Source organism: Homalodisca vitripennis, chromosome 4 (assembly GCF_021130785.1).
Source record: "Homalodisca vitripennis isolate AUS2020 chromosome 4, UT_GWSS_2.1, whole genome shotgun sequence".
NCBI lineage: Eukaryota > Metazoa > Arthropoda > Insecta > Hemiptera > Cicadellidae > Homalodisca > Homalodisca vitripennis.
The window spans coordinates 17195239-17217126 of NC_060210.1; the positions used below are offsets into that span (position 1 = coordinate 17195239).

Below are 21888 nucleotides of genomic sequence, written 5' to 3' on the forward strand. Positions count from 1 at the left end.
CATTTTGGAAGCCATATATACTGTACTGCTTAAGGCTGAAAAATACTTAATGAATAAAACCCAATATTCACATTGTGTACATAAGTCCTAAAATGTATAAAGGTTTTTACTTACTTAAAATGCTTTAGCACACCATTTATTATTTATGATCTCACAATAAAAATGAACACCAACAATTACATTTTAACATTTAACAAAGTCTATATCTGTTTAGCTAATACGCGCTCAGTAGTTCCATTCAATTTGATACTTACCATTAATTAAATAGTACATAGACTACAGTTCTTACTAATCCAGTTAATTAACGAAAATATATCCCTTTCAATAATTTTTTCTTCAAACCAGCATGGTACATAAAATAATTAAGAACAAAGGATTGCGGTAAGTAAGAACAAATAGAATCAGAAATTAGTGCGTGTGTGTTTAATATAGCCATTCATTCTCGACTATATCTAACCGAATCGGTTTGACATATAGAGTTAAATCTCTTTTTTCGCTTATTTTATCTATTGTACTGTCGTTCATATCATTCGTGTAGATGGATTTAATAAAGAATGTGTGTATAAAATGAAATATTCTGATTTACGCAGATCAAACCGTTTAGACAGTTATCAAATGAACGCAGATCTGACATTGTAAAAAACACAATAGAGATGCACTTTTGGAGAGATACTCCATTGATAATTATTATTCTGTGAATAAAATTAGATATCCCTTTAATATTCCATTAGAAGTGGAACATTCTAAAGTATTTAACGAAGACCAAGTCGATGTACTGAATTAGAAACTGTAATACATATCGTACTATATTTTAATCTCGTTTGTAGAGATAAGAAAGTTACAAAACATCGATTACTGCCAAATTGATAACAAAAGTAATGAAAATGTCAGCGATAATCCTGCAGTCCTCTCTCTTCGCTAGAAATGAATGGCCCGGATAAGCATAGTGACTTTATTTTTTCTTGTTTTACATGTTAACTTTGTTTTACCTCTGTCAATAGTATATTCAGATTTTTTTAGAATTGTGAGATACTATTGTGGCATATGATTTAATATGTGAAAAAAAAAAACAAATTTCTTTTAGTCCATTCTACCAATTTCCTTTTTGAAGAGTCTGCTGATATGTCCAAGCTTATAATTTTTTTTTTTAATCAATAAATGTTGAATTTAATGTGTTTTTATATTTATGGGTGTATGTTATGAGGATATTAATTTCTGCTGATATAAAAATATATCGTGAACATTTTAAAAATGGCGGCCCTAAAAAATTTGCAAATAAAAACTAAATTTATAACAGTGAGAAGAAGAGAGAAAACTTAAATAGGCACGCTTGTAAAACTACTGAAATTGGTATTCATTTTTGTTACAAACGGGTGTTAAATAATGGAATAAGTGCGTTTTTATTGCTCCCGTACAATCCACTAGTCAACATGTACACAGGTACTGTTATTTGACAATCGACTAACAAGCAATGCTTCAAAATATGTAATGTTTACAAGATATATTTCATTTTCATGAAAAAATGTTTTTCTCGTTGGTTTGTATGACAGGTCCCGGTTCTCCCCCAATACCTTCGTGACCTCAACCAACTATATGCATCCTACTAGATGTATATGTTACCGAACCTAAACGGAAACTCATGCATTTCCTGAGCCTGGAATTGAAGCAGCTGCAGCTTCAGGCCCCGGATCCCCTCCGTCAACCTCGCAACTTCCTCCGAAATATTTGCACTGTAATAGATGTAAATATCACCAAACCTAACCGGACACTTACCCATATCTTGAGCCTGGAATTGAAGCAGCTGCAGCTTCAGGCCCCGGATCTCCTCCGTCAACCTCGCAACTTCCTCCCAACTCTATGAACTCCAATAAATATAAATATCACCACACCTAACCAGACACTCACACCCATATCTTGAGCCTGGAATTGACGCAGCAGCAGCTTCAGGCCTCGGATCTCCTCCGTCAACCTCGCCACCCTCCCCCCTAACTCTATGAACTCCAATAGATATAAATATCACAACACCTAACCAGACACTCACCCATATCTTGAGCCTGAAATTGAAGCAGCTGCAGCTTCAGGCCCCGTATCTCCTCCGTCAACCTCGCCACCCCCCCCCCTAACTCTATGAACTCCAATAGATATAAATATCACAACACCTAACCAGACACTCACCCATATCTTGAGCCTGAAATTGAAGCAGCTGCAGCTTCAGGCCCCGTATCTCCTCCGTCAACCTCGCCACCCCCCCCCCCCTAACTCTATGAACTCCAATAGATATAAATATCACAACACCTAACCAGACACTCACCCATATCTTGAGCCTGAAATTGAAGCAGCTGCAGCTTCAGGCCCCGTATCTTCTCCGTCAACCTCGCCACCCCCCCCCCTAACTCTATGAACTCCAATAGATATAAATATCACAACACCTAACCAGACACTCACCCATATCTTGAGCCTGAAATTGAAGCAGCTGCAGCTTCAGGCCCCGTATCTTCTCCGTCAACCTCGCCACCCCCCCCCCTAACTCTATGAACTCCAATAGATATAAATATCGCCAAACCTAACCGGACACTCACCCATATCTTGAGCCTGAAATTGAAGCAGCTGCAGCTTCAGGCCCCGGAACTCCTCCGTCAACCTCGCCATCCCCCCCCCTAACTCTATGAACTCCAATATATATAAATATCGCCAAACCTAACCGGACACTCACCCATATCTTGAGCCTGAAATTGAAGCAGCTGCAGCTTCAGGCCCCGGATCTCCTCCGTCAACCTCGCCATCCCCCCCCCATAACTCTATGAACTCCAATAGATATAAATATCGCCAAACCTAACCGGACACTCACCCATATCTTGAGCCTGAAATTGAAGCAGCTGCAGCTTCAGGCCCCGTATCTCCTCCGTCAACCTCGCCACCCCCCCCCCTAACTCTATGAACTCCAATAGATATAAATATCGCCAAACCTAACCAGACACTCACCCATATCTTGAGCCTGAAATTGAAGCAGCTGCAGCTTCAGGCCCCGGAACTCCTCCGTCAACCTCGCCATCCCCCCCCTAACTCTATGAACTCCAATAGATATAAATATCGCCAAACCTAACCGGACACTCACCCATATCTTGAGCCTGAAATTGAAGCAGCTGCAGCTTCAGGCCCCGGATCTCCTCCATCAACCTCGCCACCCCCCCCCCCTAACTCTATGAACTCCAATAGATATAAATATCACCAAACCTAACCAGACACTCACCCATATCTTGAGCCTGAAATTGAAGCAGCTGCAGCTTCAGGCCCCGGAACTCTCCTCCGTCAACCTCGCCACCCCCCCCCCCCCCTAACTCTATGAACTCCAATAGATATAAATATCACCAAACCTAATCAGACACTTCACCCATATCTTGAGCCTGAAATTGAAGCAGCTGCAGCTTCAGGCCCCGTATCTCTCCTCCGTCAACCTCACCACCCCCCCCCCTCACTCTATGAACTCCAATAGATATAAATATCACCAAACCTAATCAGACACTTCACCCATATCTTGAGCCTGGAATTGAAGCAGCTGCAGCTTCAGGCCCCGGATCTCCTCCGTCAGCCGCGCCACCTCCGCCCGGTTCTCCTCCTCTCGCTGCTCCAACAAGGATATGTACGCCGCCGTGTTTGACACGGGCTCGCCTTTTCCTGCAAATGTATTATAATAGTTAATTATTTTATTTTATAACAGCAGTATGATAGTAATGTACCTTATGAGAGATAGTTTTAAGTGCCAAGCGAATATGGAATCATTTTCCCCCACAGTACCTATGCAGTATTATGATTATTTTATGAAACTTGCTGGTGTACCGATATGTTTAAACATTTTCTAAATATGAACTATAACGTAAGCATTGCCTTTATTTACCCTTATGATCATTTTTAAGATAATGCTTTGATTCAATTTTTATATTCACTGTTTTACAAGACAGTTTAGGAGCCGGGATTCGATTTTTCGCCGTACAAGCTCATAGCCTCGCTCTTCTTTAAATCGATATATAAATTTCTGTTAAGAAATAAATTGCTCATTTGACTCACTAGTTTTAAAACAGGTCTAAATGTGAGGGCGTAAAACGGGTAAATACTGTGAATTTATTCTTTTGTCAGATCATATTTTCTTACTATGCGAGACAGCTAACCAAATCAGTCCCTTACAATGGCCACTTTCAACCCCTTTCTCTATTCTGACGATGACACAACTACAAATTATATGTCTAACGGTAGGTTTTAACAGCATGGATCTTAGAAAAAAAACAATCCAGCTAGAAAACATTATTTCATATTTTAACCCCTTTTGATCCCCAATTTCGATCATTACCGTTGCTGACGATCAATTTTTGTTTTAGGAAAAATTCTGTTATCGGTTTCAAGAATTGCCCAGTTTTACGCTTATAGAGTGCAAAAATTGGTTCGCGGCTTCTAGACTAATACATTGTGAAAACGTACCTGCAGTTGATCATATTAAAGGATGGTGCCACTGGATTAGACTGTAGAGAAAAACATGAAAAACTATTTAAATTAATTTTTGTTTCCAGTTTTGTGAACGTGTAAGTCCAATTTTTGTTTCAGACTGTATTTAAACACGGTGAGCAGTGTTAAGTCTATAATGGCACGGTAACGTCATCAGATTTAACGTATTATTCCAAGCGGAATTGCGTGACATTCCCAGACACTTTTCCATAACGTGATTACATTCCTTTTTTAGTCACTATGACTTTTGCACACAATGTTTGTATAGACTCCCCATATCTTAATACTGTTGTAGAGACGGAATTAAATATGCCAACATGTAGTAGTGAGCACAGATACTTGTCAGAGACTCGATGCTAGAGACGGATCTCATACACATATTTTATTTCTTTTTTGTGTATTAGTAAAAAAAACTCCAATTCCCGAAAAACTTAGTATTGGACGTTGGAGATTTTGTCACATTTCAAAACTATGGTTGAGCTAACATTGTTTTATGTTACGATTATTGGCAAGACGATAACCTAACCTACATCTGGAAAAAAGACTATCCGTCTGATTGTCTGTTTTCTATCTCGTTCACACGAATCTTGAAAAGTAACTGACCTGCAGACTTTAAATTTTCTATGAGCTTCGTATATACATAAACAACATCGATTGAATGCCACCCCATGGAATTGGGCTGGCCGTTGTGAACATTTTTAGATTGGTCTTACCGGTAATCAATGAAAAACCTCAGAATAAATAAATTTGTAAATTGAGTACAATCATATGACATTTCAACATGTGACATGGTAACATATGTACTATAAGGTAAAAATGTTGGCCCTATTTTATTTTAATTATACAACATGTGTACACATTTTTGTGGTCGTGCAGCTGAAACCTTTTTAAATAAAAACATTTTTACAGACAGCCAGAAGTAACATACGAGATATCGACTTCAAATCTTGCTTCCTTATTATTTTACTAATACTCACAATATGTTTATCAAATTTTACAGAACCTGCAGATCAAATCATTTAAAATAAAAATATTTTTCATTTTCTGTTTTGTATCCTTGGTGGAAGTGAGTAGGTTTTAATGGAAAAGACATTTGTTATACTTTATTTACATAAATTTAATGTGGAAGTATAAAAAAAACATATTTTTACAGACAGCCAGATGGACATTAAATGTTTCCTCATTGTTATACATAGGCAAACGTCTGATTTAGCTCATCACTTATGAGATTTTACGTACATCAAAAAGGATAAAATAGGAGTGAATTTAATATATAGTTACTAAAACCAATTTAACCGCAAAAATAATTCAAATGCGAATATTTTAAACTGAAAACTTCTAGTCTATATAATGGCCATGAAGTTTTACTATAACAACAAACTCTTTGATATTGACACAGTAAAGGTTGGTGTTATTCTACTATTAAATTATTTAAAATAAGCAGCCTCAACCTTAAATATTAATAAAGAGGGGTTTAATTAATGAGACTCTATATTTATAAACATATCTTTGTTAGCTTTGGTTATTATAGCAATGGTATTAGTACACATGGAAGCACAAGTTAATGAAGTATTAAAATTGTACAGTGAAAAACAGCTGAGCTTTAAATTATCTCTCTTTGTGCAAATTATATTAAGTTACTATTTAAGTGCTAAATGTGCACATTTTTGTACTCTAAATATACTAATAATCAATTAATTAAAACGATTATTACGGCCGCAATAAGGAAATAATCGTATAGTGACACTCAATGAGTACGTGTGCAATTATAGTACTTTTTGCAAATAAACTCATTTTTATAGAAAGGCAAAAAATACTTTGCTGCAGCTTCAGAAAATTACACCTGATTCTTTCCACGCTCAAAATAATAAATTACTTCTCAAAAGTGAAGGAAAGCCTGAGAGTGTTATGCGGAAAGAAGGATTCCTTAGGGCATTGCTTTGATCACTATTTTACTTTCATGTGTTTGCGCAAAGGTTTTCTCAGATATCAGTATTTCGGACAAGTATTTTGCTACGATGAGGCCACAATTTCGTTGTTTTTACGATGTATTCAGACTAAAAACAAAAATAATTCTCACTATTAAAATTTCGAAATCTGAAATCACGCAAGGTCTTAAAGCGTTAGATCCGTTGACATTATTACTTTATACAGGAAATTATTGACGTGAAAACGTCTTAAATTAGGTTGCGGCTCGGAGTCACTCATGAAAAAGTGTAACGCCCGGTAACGTTACGATGCCCGTCCAGTGGGTCCGCCGCACGGGATCCGCACGGGATAAAGCAGATAACTGTGGGTCCGCCGCACGGGATAAAGCAGATAACTATGTTTATTCGTGAAAATGTGGAGTGCTTAGATTCGTCATTTACAACAACTACAACAATAAAGGTAAATAATTGTACACTGATATTTCATTATCGTAAACTATGATTGATTGATTAATTGTTAGATTGACACAAAAGTTGAGAAACTGAGTTTATAGGTTATGTCATACTATTGACAAATGTTGATAGTGTTAAGTAAATTATTAGTTTAAATCACTCTGCAATCAATCGTAATTCAGTCGATTGAGAAGAAACAGCGCGTATTGCTAGTCAAACATTTAAAATAACAAATTATAACCTCTAACCTGTCATAACAGTGCGACCAAACAAACGAACTAAACCAACCAATCACCACGCGCGGAGTTAGAATTTAACTGTGTTTAGCAAGATTTTCAAATTCCAATTTTAGTAAATGTTTTATTCAACTTTACCATTTACAATAACAAATTTTAATTAATTTCAAATTATGTACAATGTTTTAGTAAACAAAATATATTTCTATAGTTAAAATTTGTGCAATTCTTATTTTCATTCAATTCCTTGTTCCTACTGTGCAATTTAATAATATTCATATCAATAAATATTCTACCGAGAAAAAGACGTTGTCACGTAAAATCTTCGCCCGTAAAACCGACTTTACAGGCAACCATAATTTTTTTTTTATAATATGTCTAAATTTAGGCATAAATCGAAAAAAATATGTCTTAAAAATGGACGACACAAGACTAGTTTACAAACACTTTCCCGCTCAGACCAGCTGGTGGTATTCTCTTTAGAGTCTACCCGAATTTCTGAATAGATATCGCACTTTCAAATAGTTTAAAACACTAAAGATTTTGAATTTCAGATTCCTAGCGCTTTTTAAATATGTAAATTTTTAAATCATTTTTAGGCACGGCCTCTTAATAAAATTTAAGACCGAGAATACATAAAAACTTTAGTTACTCCACGAGGATCAGAGGCGGTAGACAAAATTTTGAATTTGGAAATTATTTTTTTATCTTAAATTCATAGCTCTTTAAGAAACGTTCACTGAATAAAAACATTTTTCAAACAATGTGTTGCATGAAAATGAAATTTAAAGTTGAAATGTAGGCTATTTTGTAATCAAGCCGAAATACAAACGGCTGAAGACAAAAATGTGAATTATATCTTTACATTATGCTGAAAAAGGGGTTATAGATGACAGTGACATTTATTTTTATTTATTAAACCATTAAAAAAAAAGAATATTTAAAAACATGTATTTTTTAATATTATATTTCATTTAAAAATATAGTTTCCATAAGTTATAAATAAATAAAATTTGTCAACCCTGGAAGTACTCATACGTACAGTAAAGATTTCACATATTTATTTCTGCCATTTTTTCAGGCTGACTATAATATTGCCTAAATTCCCCACTTTGAATGCCAGTAATTTCACGCCAAGTGTTTAGTTTTAAACTCAAAATCAAATGCACTACCGTAATGCAGTGTTTAGAAGCATAATTTAATCAGATCCACATATAACGAATTATACAACTTACACTAAAGATGATGATATGAATCTTATACAGGGTGTTTGAAAAGTATGGGTACGGCTTAATATTTTAAAAACCATAGCAGATAACATCTATAAACTTTGCACAGTGTCATATGGCTATGTAAACTATTTTTCCTTGCTATTACCATCACATGCAAACCATGGGGGGACGGCCCACAGAGGAAAACATGGAAATCTTAAATTGAAGCATGGGTCGAGTGATACCTCATTTGAAAGAGCTCACTTAGTAGAGTTGAATGCCGCAAACCGCATCTCAAAAGGTTTATCCAATCAGAAATGGCGGGTTGTTTTAGGTACACATTGTGAAGTACATTATGCCCTGCCATTTCTGACTGAATCGTCGTATTCTGATGCGGTTGGTGGCGTTTCACTCTACTAACCAATGTGTTTTCACTGACTTTTTTTAATTAGCAAATTATGTCATAAATTTATAACACAATAAATAAAACTAAAAAACATCAGTATGCTTCAATTTAAGATTTCCATGTTTTCCTCTGTGGGCCGTCCCCCCATGGTTTGCATGTGATGGTAATAGCAAGGAAAAATAGTTTTACATAGCCATATGACACTGTGCAAAGTCTATAGCTGTTATCTCCTATGGTTTTTAAAATATTAAGCCGTACCCATACTTTTCAAACACCCTGTACAGTAGGTATATCAAAGATGTATTGATAGGATGACATTTTTTTTAATTTATATAAATATTATATAATATATCATTCATATACGTATTTTACATTTTTATTTCGGCGTTTTTATTTAGATCCTGGTTACTAAATTGCCAAATATTCCTGTTTCAATTGCACGTAGAACTGTTAAAAATTATATTTGTTATCTGTGAGTTAATTATGTTAAGGGACTGTATTGTAGAAATTAACCCGACCAAAACTTAATTGCACTAAGTTAATACGTAAATTATTTTTTGTGTCACTTCGGTCTATGGAAGAAGAGTTGTCTATGACTATATGCTCATACTGATGACTAGTCAGTAAGTAGTGTAACTGTATTTCACCTTGGGGAATGTTCCAGATTATTTTTTATCTGCGTATTCATAAACTGTATAAACATTTCGATTTTTTTATTTTACGTAAATAATTTCTTGAACGTAAATATAAATAAAACTCACCGGATACGGAAGAAGATTCTTGTATGCCACATCGACCGAGAATCAGAAGAGAAATGAGACTGAGGGACCCAGCGAACAGCCAGACGCGGGTCAGGAGCCTCATACTCAGCAGCCTCAGCATGCCACCGCATCTTCTGCAACATGACAATACGTTAGTCCACTTCAGATTAAACTATTTATCAGATACGGAAGGGATTCTTGTATGCTGCATTGACCAAAAATCTGCAGACATATAGCTAAGACAGGAGCATCCAGTGAACTGCCAGACACGGTTCTACAGCCTCGTACTCAGCATATCACTGCATCTTCTGCAACATGACAATTAGTCTATTTCAGTTAAAATATTACTTAAAATTTACATTACTTTGAGGATACACATTAACTAGATAGCCTACTTAAGTTTTTTAAGAGTTCCTCGTGGGCCTTCCTACGAATACCGAAAGTTATAGAGTTTTGTTGAGGAAGAAACAACTAGAAATTCCAAATTCCAATAACATAGATTAAAATCTTCTCCTGACATTGTCTCACACATCCGCATATTATACGAGAAGTACACATATCCTTAATGCAGGAATACGCTAGATTACGTTTCGCATGATACGGCTCACTAAAGATAGAATAAAAGACAAATATCATCATCGAAATCGATTTTTCCAAGTAAATTGAAGTAAATTTCAATCAAAATTTACGTATATAGCTCAATCAATCTGTTTTCGAACCCCCTCCACTCCCCGAATGATATGCTTTGCTTATCATACTCGATGTGGCCTGTATAGAAATAAACATGTTATGCAAAACTTAATTCAGTTCAGTTAATTCTTGAGATAGGCCCTATCCTGCGAACAGACAAACAAACATACAAACAGAAGAGAAAATGTTATAGCTCCCTGAAAGATAAGATTTCACTAATATTCTGCCAATAATATATCATGTATCTGTACATAAAATACATATTCATCATATACATGGTCATCCAAAAGTTAGAGGCCAAACGTGTCATTTCTAGCTAATTCTTCCAATTGAAATTAATGTTTGGTGATATTGTAGGTTAATGAGGCAAAACAACATTTTCAAATGGCAACTGCCTATATATTACACACCGATACAAAATAAATAGAACAGAAACATTATGGCATGAGCAGAAAGTCACTATCACCGTTCTAAGATGATGGCCGCTAAATTAGTGATTCTCGACCTGAAAACCCCTCAGGTAACGATTTTTATTCGAATCCAACGAAAAACTACCGGGGTTCGAAGGATAACACCTTTTTCTTTTGTTTGATGCCACCATCTTGGAAATGAGTGCGGTTTTTGTAAACCTTTTTAGGTACACGTTTCTTAACCGAAAACCCTTGCAAAGCCATGTTTCCTCATTTAACAGCTACCCTCTAGAAAAGGTGGCAGGTTTAAGCCAAATTACTTTTTTTTAATTTCTTTTCCAAACGATGTGTCACATGTGAGTGCTTCTCATTTGAAAGTTTTGAGTTACGTTGTATCCCCCTGGAGGGTGCACCCCCTAGTTTTTTGATACGCCATACAGTAAATCTCATTCACCTACAAATATCCCCAAATTTTTTATTTCAATTGTTTAAACCGTCTATAAATAATAGGAATCGCCAAAGACTTTTGGATAACTCTGTATATATACGGTATATAGGCTACATTTAGTAAGCACAGTTCGCACTTCGATCGATTGAAGAACATTTCCTTATAGATGGATGAGACAAGATGTTCAGTTCACAAACACAGTCTCTGAAGCGTGTGATCTGAAATGGCTTTGATAACGAATTGCTTCTCATAACACAGATGACTGAACTGATGAAACGTATCAAGCTTTGATTTAGAAATTGTATTTCATTTCTTTATTTTGTCATTCCTCTCTCATGTTGATCTCTTGGTCGTTTATGCTTGTTTAATATTGCAAATACTTCTATGTCTTTTTAAACAATGTAACCAATAATTCAGGTATATTTTGAATTTTTAATGAAATTAAAATTTTGAATTTAAAATTAATTATAGGATATAACAAAACATGCTCACTTTGAAATTATATAAAGGTTAATTTTTATCAAGATACGCCACACTACCTGTTTGTAATTTTGAAATTACTAACCTCTTTTAAACCGTAGACAACTATTTAATAATATTCATTAATTCTAAATACTACGTCCTTAATAATATTGTAAATGTGAAATTTCCTTTGTTTGTGTGTATTGCTTCCACGCGAACACTATTCTTTCAATTTCGTTTATTTTTTATTTCTTTTTAAAAATATTTTTTCTATTCTTTCCTATTCTTTCTTCGAATATCCCTCCGAGCTACGCCTCACTGATTTTTTAAGTAGTGAAAAGTCCCATCTGGGTCTCTAAAGTTGTAATAAACTAAAAGAGCATGTCTGATATAATCAGCTGTTATTTGTAAACATTGTTTATTATTTTCAATTTGCTTACATTTATAGTAAGTACATTCTCCAACGAATAACACATATTTTAACGCCGTTTTTTTTTGCTACAAATGTTTTTAACTACCTTACAAAATTCCCTAAAACATAAGATGGTCAGAATTTGACACCGAAGATTTCCTTCGAGGCTGTGCTAGAAGAAAGTTCACTGGACTGTGCTTTTGAACTAATGTACTAATTCGAGCTCTATATGTTAAGATTTTAACAATAGTTTTCATTTAATGAAGAAACAAACGCAGTGTCATCGTTCACGTAATTTTCACGGTACATTTTTTATTAAATATTAGGTATTAGATCTTAAATACAATGTTAATATATATTTTAAGACTGATGGAATTCACGATTATGGAACAAAACATACTATGAACAAAGTAAATAAAAATGGCCAAAAGTTTATACCATCGACATATTTCCTTGAAAGCGAACTCAATATTGGCGTCGAATATATAATTCACTCGGTTCGACTGTCATACACGTGCAACGCCTACTAAATTGCGTGCAAAGCAGCGGGAAACTGATCGCAATGCAGATATAAGAGACAACGTAGTCTAACTCTTACTTTACATTTAAAGACTGTTATGAAACCTATATAAATTAGTTGTATTTTGGCAAAAGTAGGCTTCTCAGAGCTGTACATGTACACACACACACACACATATATATATGTGTGTGTGTGTGTGTGTGTGTGTGTGTGTGTGTGTGTGTGTGTGTGTGTGTGTGTGTGTGTGTGTGTGTGTGTGTGTGTGTGTGTGTGTGTGTGTGTGTGTGTGTGTGTACATATATGTGTGTATTGAGGTTTAATTAGTATATATATATATATATATATATATATGTGTGTGTGTGTGTGTGTGTGTGTGTGTGTTTTTTTTTTTATACTTTTTATTATACCTTTTATTATACCTTTTCGAAAACGGCAAAGCCGAAATATTAAAGGAAATTTAAACTAAGAAGTCTAATTTGTTATTATATATATATATATATATATATATATATATATATATATATATATATATTATTTATCAGGGAAGTTTTCCTAACACTATGGAACAAACATACTAATATAGAATAAAATTTAACATATTTCCTTTCTGGTAGTAAATTGACATAAAATCAAATTATTATTTATTTATTCACTACAAGGTATGGGTACGCCATAAGTCACATAAAATACTGCATAAAAAATTTCAATTCTATTGCTACATGTGGGACTACTGGTGTGTGTGGCATTTTAAAATGTCATTTGATTGTTCTGTTTTTATTTTTTCTCTGTGATTTCCTGTTCCCATTACATAATGTAAAGATCTTCACTAAATCTTAGCCAAAATCCATAGAATGACATGTATCACTATTTAATTCGATGTTCCTCATATATAAATGGAACTTGAAGTAAAATTTCAAGTCTATGAGTCCATTCGTTTTCGAGATACCATGCGGATAGACTAATAGATAAACAAGAAGACACACAGAATGAAATCTTCTTAACAGTCCTTGAGGTTTAATTAGTATTTAGATTTAGATTATTGTTGTTCGAGTGACTTTTGTAATTTCTTTACGTCTTTAAATACTCGCATTGTTATAATATAAGCCAAAAATGTATTTATAGGAATTTTAAAGGATCGTTGAATAGAAGGGTAAAAGAGTTGAGAGATTGACGCAAAATACAATGTTAAAATTTAACCTTTCCGTTATGAAAACCCACCTGTTACCTGTATGACTCACTTGCATACAATTTCCCCTCACATAAAAGCTGTAGTGCAATAATTGGGAGCTTATTTTACTGCAAGATGAATTTTTGGAATATTGTTCAGTTGTGTAAAGGATAGTTCTCTAAATACATGCCAACACATTTTTCGCAGAGAATTTTTCAATATCTTTAAACATTGCTCAAGGTTTTTGTTTATACTGTAAGCTATTATTAAAAAATTGATTCAACAGCTCTGTTTCCATTAAAGCATTTTTTAGTAGATTTTTATCTAAATGTATAAAATCTTGTTAGTACACTTAGTCTGCTTAGTCGCTACTTCCCGCGGTGTACTATAAAACAAGGTTAATTATCAATTACCGTGTAAATATGAGACAATATCCAACAATACCACTAGTCACACTCTCTCTAATTAGCAGGCTAGAAAAATTGGAAACACTCATTTTCCGGGAATGTCGGATATAATTTAAACTAATTCACAACTTATAACTACAACATAATAACTTATGTGTTGTTAATAGTGAAGCAAATAAAAATCAGAAATGTTCAACCTCTCTTTTACAAATGAGTCAAATTCTTATTGAGAACGTATTTTCATTCTTGTTTTTGTTCATCGTTAATATTTCTAATGTTACAACGAAAAAAAATATTTTTGTATTCCAAAAAAATAATCAAAAACAATAAAAAAACAAATTAGGTTTGCCTTTTTACTAATTATTTTATGATTTCCTACGGCTTTAAGAAAAGTTAAATACACGAATATCTTTTTTAATAAACTGTTGTATAACCTTATAAGATATTACGAAAATATACGACTTAAACGATCCTACATCATGAGCAACAATTTTAATGATGTCTTACTTCATAGTATTTGCGCGAATATTCTACAAATGTTACGATATTGTAACTGACAAATGATAACTTAGTAGTTTCCACTATTAACATATGTTGATGTTCAAATGTTAATGCAGATTTTGTTTGGATGCTGTCGAAATTATAAAAAATAAACACACAAAAACAAAATTAGTAAATAAATATTTAAAATTAGCCCTCCAACTGTTGTTCATCAAAATTTTGATAAACATAACCCATTGTTGATTGTTGTTCGTCAAAATTTTGATAAACAAACATTCCCTTGCATAATCACATTACAGTATATTCCGGCAACGTATCGATTCGATTCATGCACCATTGGATTCGGGAAAAAAAAGCCTAAGGAATACTATAGTTTTATTCCTCTTTGTATTGTAGTTGCAACGTACCAAGTTCGTAGTTTGGAACGTAAAAGAAGATGATGCAATTCATTGTGACCGCCATGTTGTCGATGCCGTCTGATATGTTTATGTGACGAGTCGTGCTTATTAGTAAGTTTTATTTGTGTTTTAGTGTTGTGTTTAGTGTGTGGTGAGTTGTTAGATATTGCAGTAGTGCAAATAAATATATTTTAGAATAAATAAATTTCTTTTTACTGAAATATGTTTGATGAATTATCGAATCTGTGTAGGCTATGGCAAAATGACTTGGCTAAAATTCATTTCACGTAGTTTGTTATTGTTTTTCACTCACTAAACGTTATTTTAGGCACTCTTTTAGTTCTGAAATAACAATTTTCACAACCAAATATATATTTACCGTAATTTCTTTGGTTATGTATGATAACTGTTTGGACCATTCCAGGGTCATTGTTAGTCGCGTAGGCTATATACTGTTATTTTAGTAATACATGTAGTTGTAGAATCAAAATATATGTAATATATTTAGACACAGTTTATGGTTTTCTAAAACTACATAAATTTCCCATCATATGTAAACCATAGATTTATAAATTTGGATATAATACAAGCTTTGAAACACATTTTATACTTTGCTGTTTGAAAATTTTTCGCAAAAGTTTTGAGTAATAACAAAATGAAACTTTTTTCGACTCTTCAAAAAAAAAGTTATGGAATTTATTTTACTACTGCTGTATAGTTTACTTCATTCTGAGTAATAAAATATGCAATATAACATGTATTGAAGTAAAACTGTATTAGTAAAACTTTTATTAGCAAACTCTTACATATACACCCTATTTTCACAATTTATGCGCATCGCTGCTTTATGTTATATAGTGTTATTATAGTTTCATAAATTTGTATAATGCTTATGTGTTTCTGAAACTAGAATAAATTTGACACAAAATGGTAATCTCACTTTTATAGTTTTCTTACTATAACTTGGTTTGCTAGGTATGGTCCCCCCCAAATTAAAAAAAAGAAAATGTAAATTTTGAATTTCATGGAAAAAAAATTTTAGTAAACATTTTTTAAGGCCAAATTTAAATACCAATATTATTATATGTTTAATTCTGAACACAAAAATATATACTTCTATAAATATTACTTTTAATTTATATTTTTAAATAAATTTTTTTTTAAAACCCTTGCACGAGGCTCGAAAACATGCCGCCACTACAGGAAAAAATGACCGCCAGTTGGAGGGTTAATAAAGAATGTATTGATATTTAATATTTATTTTTATTGTCTCTCGGCGCGCGCGCGCGCGCGCGCGCGCGTGTGTGTGTGTGTGTGTGTGTGTGTGTGTGTGTGTGTGTGTGTGTGTGTGTGTGTGTGTGTGTGTGTGTGTGTGTGTTTAGAACATCTTCGTCAATTAATTGTTTAGAGGAAGTTCAGTTTGACCGAACCTCCCTCACACAGCCAGACCTCTTTAATATTACTATTATCGTATACCTACTAATATAATAATTTTACCTGAAACAAATAACCAGAAAAATATCATTGTTCATCGAGGGTGGAGTGAAAATAGATGAGTTAATTGAAAACGTAAAGTTTGATGTGGAGAAACATCACGTGAAGGACTCTCCTGGTCACTCAACAATGCCTCAATGCAACAATGCCTCAATTGCCTTCACACAAGAGGAGCACCGGTATGCTCTTAATTAGGCTTAATTATATTAACTACGGCATTGCGTTCGTGACCCAATGGCGATTGTAGGCCTTTGCTAACGATTTGCTGTTAACATCAAAGGGTGCTGCGTCAATCGGGTCAAGTTCAGGTATTCAACAATTAACCTGATAGTCAGACGTAAATTGATTACTCAGTGATTTCAGACTGTAAAATTCCCGGGTACTTTTTACAAACCAAGGGAATTTTGATATAAAAAAGTAATCACAAGATTCTATTAAAAGGTACTTTGTTTATGTGCTAAGTTTAATTGTAATCGATTTGGTTCAAACAAATTTCGGTAATATTTTCAAATGCGAAGATCACTTTTCTAAGTATATTAGGATTTTAATCGTAACGGCTTTTTTATATGACGCCCGAAATCATAAATTAGAGTCAATGGCAAAAGGCAAAACCACAAATCACTTTCGCAAAGTAACTGGCAGGGGGTAATGAAGGGTGACCAATACTGCAGTGAACATGTGACATTTTTAACTTAGTTTTTTTGTTAAAATATATTGTCCACGTTATTATTGGTTGTGTAAATAGTTAGTTTGCCATTGTATGTTATATAAGCATTTATTGTAGAATATATTTTTTTTACTTTCACACCAATTCACCAACTTATTCACCAGCAAGTCTTTAGCAATGTTTTATGGACTAAGTTCCTATGAAATCCTTTCTTACAAATACTAAAACTTATGTTTTGTCATGTTACTGCATCATTTAACAAAGAAAGAACGCACGTGCTTTAATTTAAAAATACAATAACTGTTTTTATTTTTTAATTGCCATATCATTTATGACATTTATAGATTGTTATTGTCAGCAATATAGATTAATACGTGTATGTTAAACGTTTTCTTTCTACCATTATGTTATTGTTTTTCATAGTTTAGTATCGTTGATTTCAATTGTTAATAACGCTCATTCAAGTCTTTGCCTGTTGGTACACCTGGTGATAATTTATATTTGCTATTTTATAGTGAATCTTAGATATATGTATTTATATTTGTTGCTAAAAAGATTCTTCCTATTATTGATATTTTACGCTATTATTCGGTTATGTTGTTTTAATTGTTATTAACTAGCTATGCACTAGACTGTGTTTATCCTTTTGCTGTTGTAATCTTCCTCGTTAATATGTATAAGGGTGTACTGCCATAAAAGATAACCAAAAAAGTACAAAAAAATTAAAATGTTTGAAAAGAGTGTGTGATGAATCGTACATCAACTTAAAACGAGCATTGTCTGTATGTAAAATTTGTTGCTTATCTCAAACGCCGTTACAAATGGCAGTCTAAAACAGAGTTGAACTATTTCCATATAATAAATGAGTTTATAACAAAACAAACGCCAATATTACTGCGAATATGTCCGCCTTCGCTACTCAAGCAAGGAACCTCAATCGGTAACGGCCTTTGTTAGTCATAAATATTTGCTGGTCATGTACAGATGCGCCAAGGGATCTGAGCGCGCGGTCGAGGCTCTACTACCCATCCACGAAACATTGACCTCAACTACCGGCTGTAATTCTGTGATTGATTTCAAAGGACTGAACCATCGGAACACCTTCAATTTGAATAAAACCAGAATACAGCTGAATAAATAGGTAAACATTCCAGTTTTATACCTCTTGGGTTACGAGAATAGCTTTAGAGGAAACCCCAACGTTCTTGGAAAAGACGCTCTTCACCTCCAACCACATATCAGGCGCCAGCTATGCGTGTAGATGGGTGATCTGCCTCAACATGTGCTGTTAGATTGTAGATATACAAATTCCTATATCAAATTAAATCATTGTACCACTAGAAGGTTGCGTTGACGTCTTTTCGTCTCTGGCAAACCCCCTCAAAAACTGAACTCTTAGTAGACCTGCCATCCTGACAGTCGTTGTTTTAAGTACCATGAAACGACACACTACAACCATAGACGATAGACGGTCATTGTAAATCAGTCATCTCTAAGATTACTTCTTCGATATCCATAAGTTGACTTCGTCAAGGTAATTAGATAGAGCTTTTATTCTAAGAAATAAAAATCCGTGCTTACAATTATTAATAATAGAATTATCTCTGCGTGCAATGTGTTCATCAAAACCCCTTTAAACCGACTGTGATGGGACCTGGTATGGGTCGGATAACCAAAAAGTCGGTTAAACTGAAACTCGTAAAAAACAAATTCGGATAGATAAAAACCGTCGCAGTGATGTAACTGATTTAATTAAGTAATTCAATATTATTGTATTTAAATTAATGGCAAATAGTAACAATCATTAACTTGCCCATATCAGCTAACAATAACTGTATACAGTAATGATACTCGGTAAAGGGTATAAAACACGCTAACACGTTTAAAATCAGAGATAAGTGCGACAACGTTTATTTATTCGACGGTTCGTGGAAGTCTAATAATGATTTCCCAGAAATTGCCGGTAAATCCGAGGCCGGTTAAGAAGAATTCCATAGAATTCGTTTCATTTACTTAATCCCTGATACTTACATTTAATCTTTTCACAACTCGGACAGTTGAAATTTCATGTAATGTTAATTTATGGAGAGTTTAACATATTTTCATGTATCTATAAAAACGTCTTTAGCAATAAAAACTATATTTTACCATACTCGTATAGCTAGCTGCCTCTCTATAATACATATATATATTATGTATTACTGTGAAGGTTGGTTAAAGCGTACCAATAGAATTGAAATTAGAAAATTGCGGGTTACAATTTGTTAGATATCTTGTACTTTATAGGCTAAGCAACAATACGAACATTTAAATCCACAACAGTAGCAAGTTCATTTTTGATCTAAAATAACAAATCAGTGTGACCTTTGTAACTGAAGATTAGTGTGAATTATGTAAACTTAGTTAAAACACTAACTGGAGTAATCAGCCCACTACGCCCGAGCTGGCCTTCGCTATCAATTTACTAGAGAGAACGGTGCGTGCTTAATTGTCCTTTATTGTAGCAACTACTGCATCCTGTAGGTCACAAATTTGGAATCATAGTTAGCACTGTCTCATTCATCTGTACACAGTTATTGACGGTTGAACTTTGTCCTTCATTGTAGCAACTACTGCATCCTGTAGGTCACAAATTTGGAATCATAATTAGCAACGTCTCATTCATCTGTACACAGTTATCGACGGTTGAACTGTGTAAGTCACAAATTTGGAATCATAGTTAGCAACGTCTCATTCATCTGTACACAGTTATCGACGGTTGAACTTTGTCCTTCATTGTAGCAACTACTGCATCCTGTAGGTCACAAATTTGGAATCATAGTTAGCAACGTCTCATTCATCTGTACACAGTTATCGACGGTTGAACTTTGTCCTTCATTGTAGCAACTAGTGCATCATGTAAGTCACAAATTTGGAATCATAGTTAGCAACGTCTCATTCATCTGTACACAGTTATCGACGGTTGAACTTTGTCCTTCATTGTAGCAACTACTGCATCCTGTAGGTCACAAATTTGGAATCATAGTTAGCAACGTCTCATTCATCTGTACACAGTTATCGACGGTTGAACTGTGTAAGTCACAAATTTGGAATCATAATTAGCAACGTCTCATTCATCTGTACACAGTTATCGACGGTTGAACTTTGTCCTTCATTGTAGCAACTACTGCATCCTGTAGGTCACAAATTTGGAATCATAGTTAGCAACGTCTCATTCATCTGTACACAGTTATCGACGGTTGAACTTCGTCCTTCATTGTAGCAACTACTGCATCCTGTAGGTCACAAATTTGGAATCATAGTTAGCAACGTCTCATTCATCTGTACACAGTTATCGACGGTTGAACTGTGTAAGTCACAAATTTGGAATCATAGTTAGCAACGTCTCATTCATCTGTACACAGTTATCGACGGTTGAACTTTGTCCTTCATTGTAGCAACTACTGCATCCTGTAGGTCACAAATTTGGAATCATAGTTAGCAACGTCTCATTCATCTGTACACAGTTATTGACGGTTGAACTTTGTCCTTCATTGTAGCAACTACTGCATCCTGTAGGTCACAAATTTGGAATCATAATTAGCAACGTCTCATTCATCTGTACACAGTTATCGACGGTTGAACAGTGTAAGTCACAAATTTGAATCATAGTTAGCAACGTTTGATTCATCTGTACACAGTTATCGACGGTTGAACTTTGTCCTTTATTGTAGCAACTAGTGCATCATGTAGGTCACAAATTTGGAATCATAGTTAGCAACGTCTCATTCATCTGTACACAGTTATCGACGGTTGAACTTTGTCCTTCATTGTAGCAACTACTGCATCCTGTAGGTCACAAATTTGGAATCATAGTTAGCAACGTCTCATTCATCTGTACACAGTTATCGACGGTTGAACTTTGTCCTTCATTGTAGCAACTACTGCATCCTGTAGGTCACAAATTTGGAATCATAGTTAGCAACGTCTCATTCATCTGTACACAGTTATCGACGGTTGAACTGTGTAAGTCACAAATTTGGAATCATAATTAGCAACGTCTCATTCATCTGTACACAGTTATCGACGGTTGAACTTTGTCCTTCATTGTAGCAACTACTGCATCCTGTAGGTCACAAATTTTGGAATCATAGTTAGCAACGTCTCATTCATCTGTACACAGTTATCGACGGTTGAACTTCGTCCTTCATTGTAGCAACTACTGCATCCTGTAGGTCACAAATTTGGAATCATAGTTAGCAACGTCTCATTCATCTGTACACAGTTATCGACGGTTGAACTGTGTAAGTCACAAATTTGGAATCATAGTTAGCAACGTCTCATTCATCTGTACACAGTTATCGACGGTTGAACTTTGTCCTTCATTGTAGCAACTACTGCATCCTGTAGGTCACAAATTTGGAATCATAGTTAGCAACGTCTCATTCATCTGTACACAGTTATTGACGGTTGAACTTTGTCCTTCATTGTAGCAACTACTGCATCCTGTAGGTCACAAATTTGGAATCATAATTAGCAACGTCTCATTCATCTGTACACAGTTATCGACGGTTGAACTGTGTAAGTCACAAATTTGGAATCATAGTTAGCAACGTCTCATTCATCTGTACACAGTTATCGACGGTTGAACTTTGTCCTTCATTGTAGCAACTACTGCATCCTGTAGGTCACAAATTTGGAATCATAGTTAGCAACGTCTCATTCATCTGTACACAGTTATTGACGGTTGAACTTTGTCCTTCATTGTAGCAACTACTGCATCCTGTAGGTCACAAATTTGGAATCATAATTAGCAACGTCTCATTCATCTGTACACAGT

The 21888-nt window shown here is 34.5% G+C and overlaps 1 protein-coding gene across 1 annotated transcript in view; it reads right to left on the reverse strand.

Moving 5' to 3' along the window:
• The window catches only part of LOC124358995 (chondroitin sulfate N-acetylgalactosaminyltransferase 1), a 43533-nt gene that overhangs the window by 10639 nt on the left and 11006 nt on the right, over positions 1-21888 (reverse strand). Inside the window, 2 exon segments of the mRNA XM_046811298.1 lie at positions 3533-3675; positions 9493-9626. Coding sequence (XP_046667254.1) covers positions 3533-3675; positions 9493-9613 — 264 coding nt within the window. The 5' untranslated portion in view covers positions 9614-9626.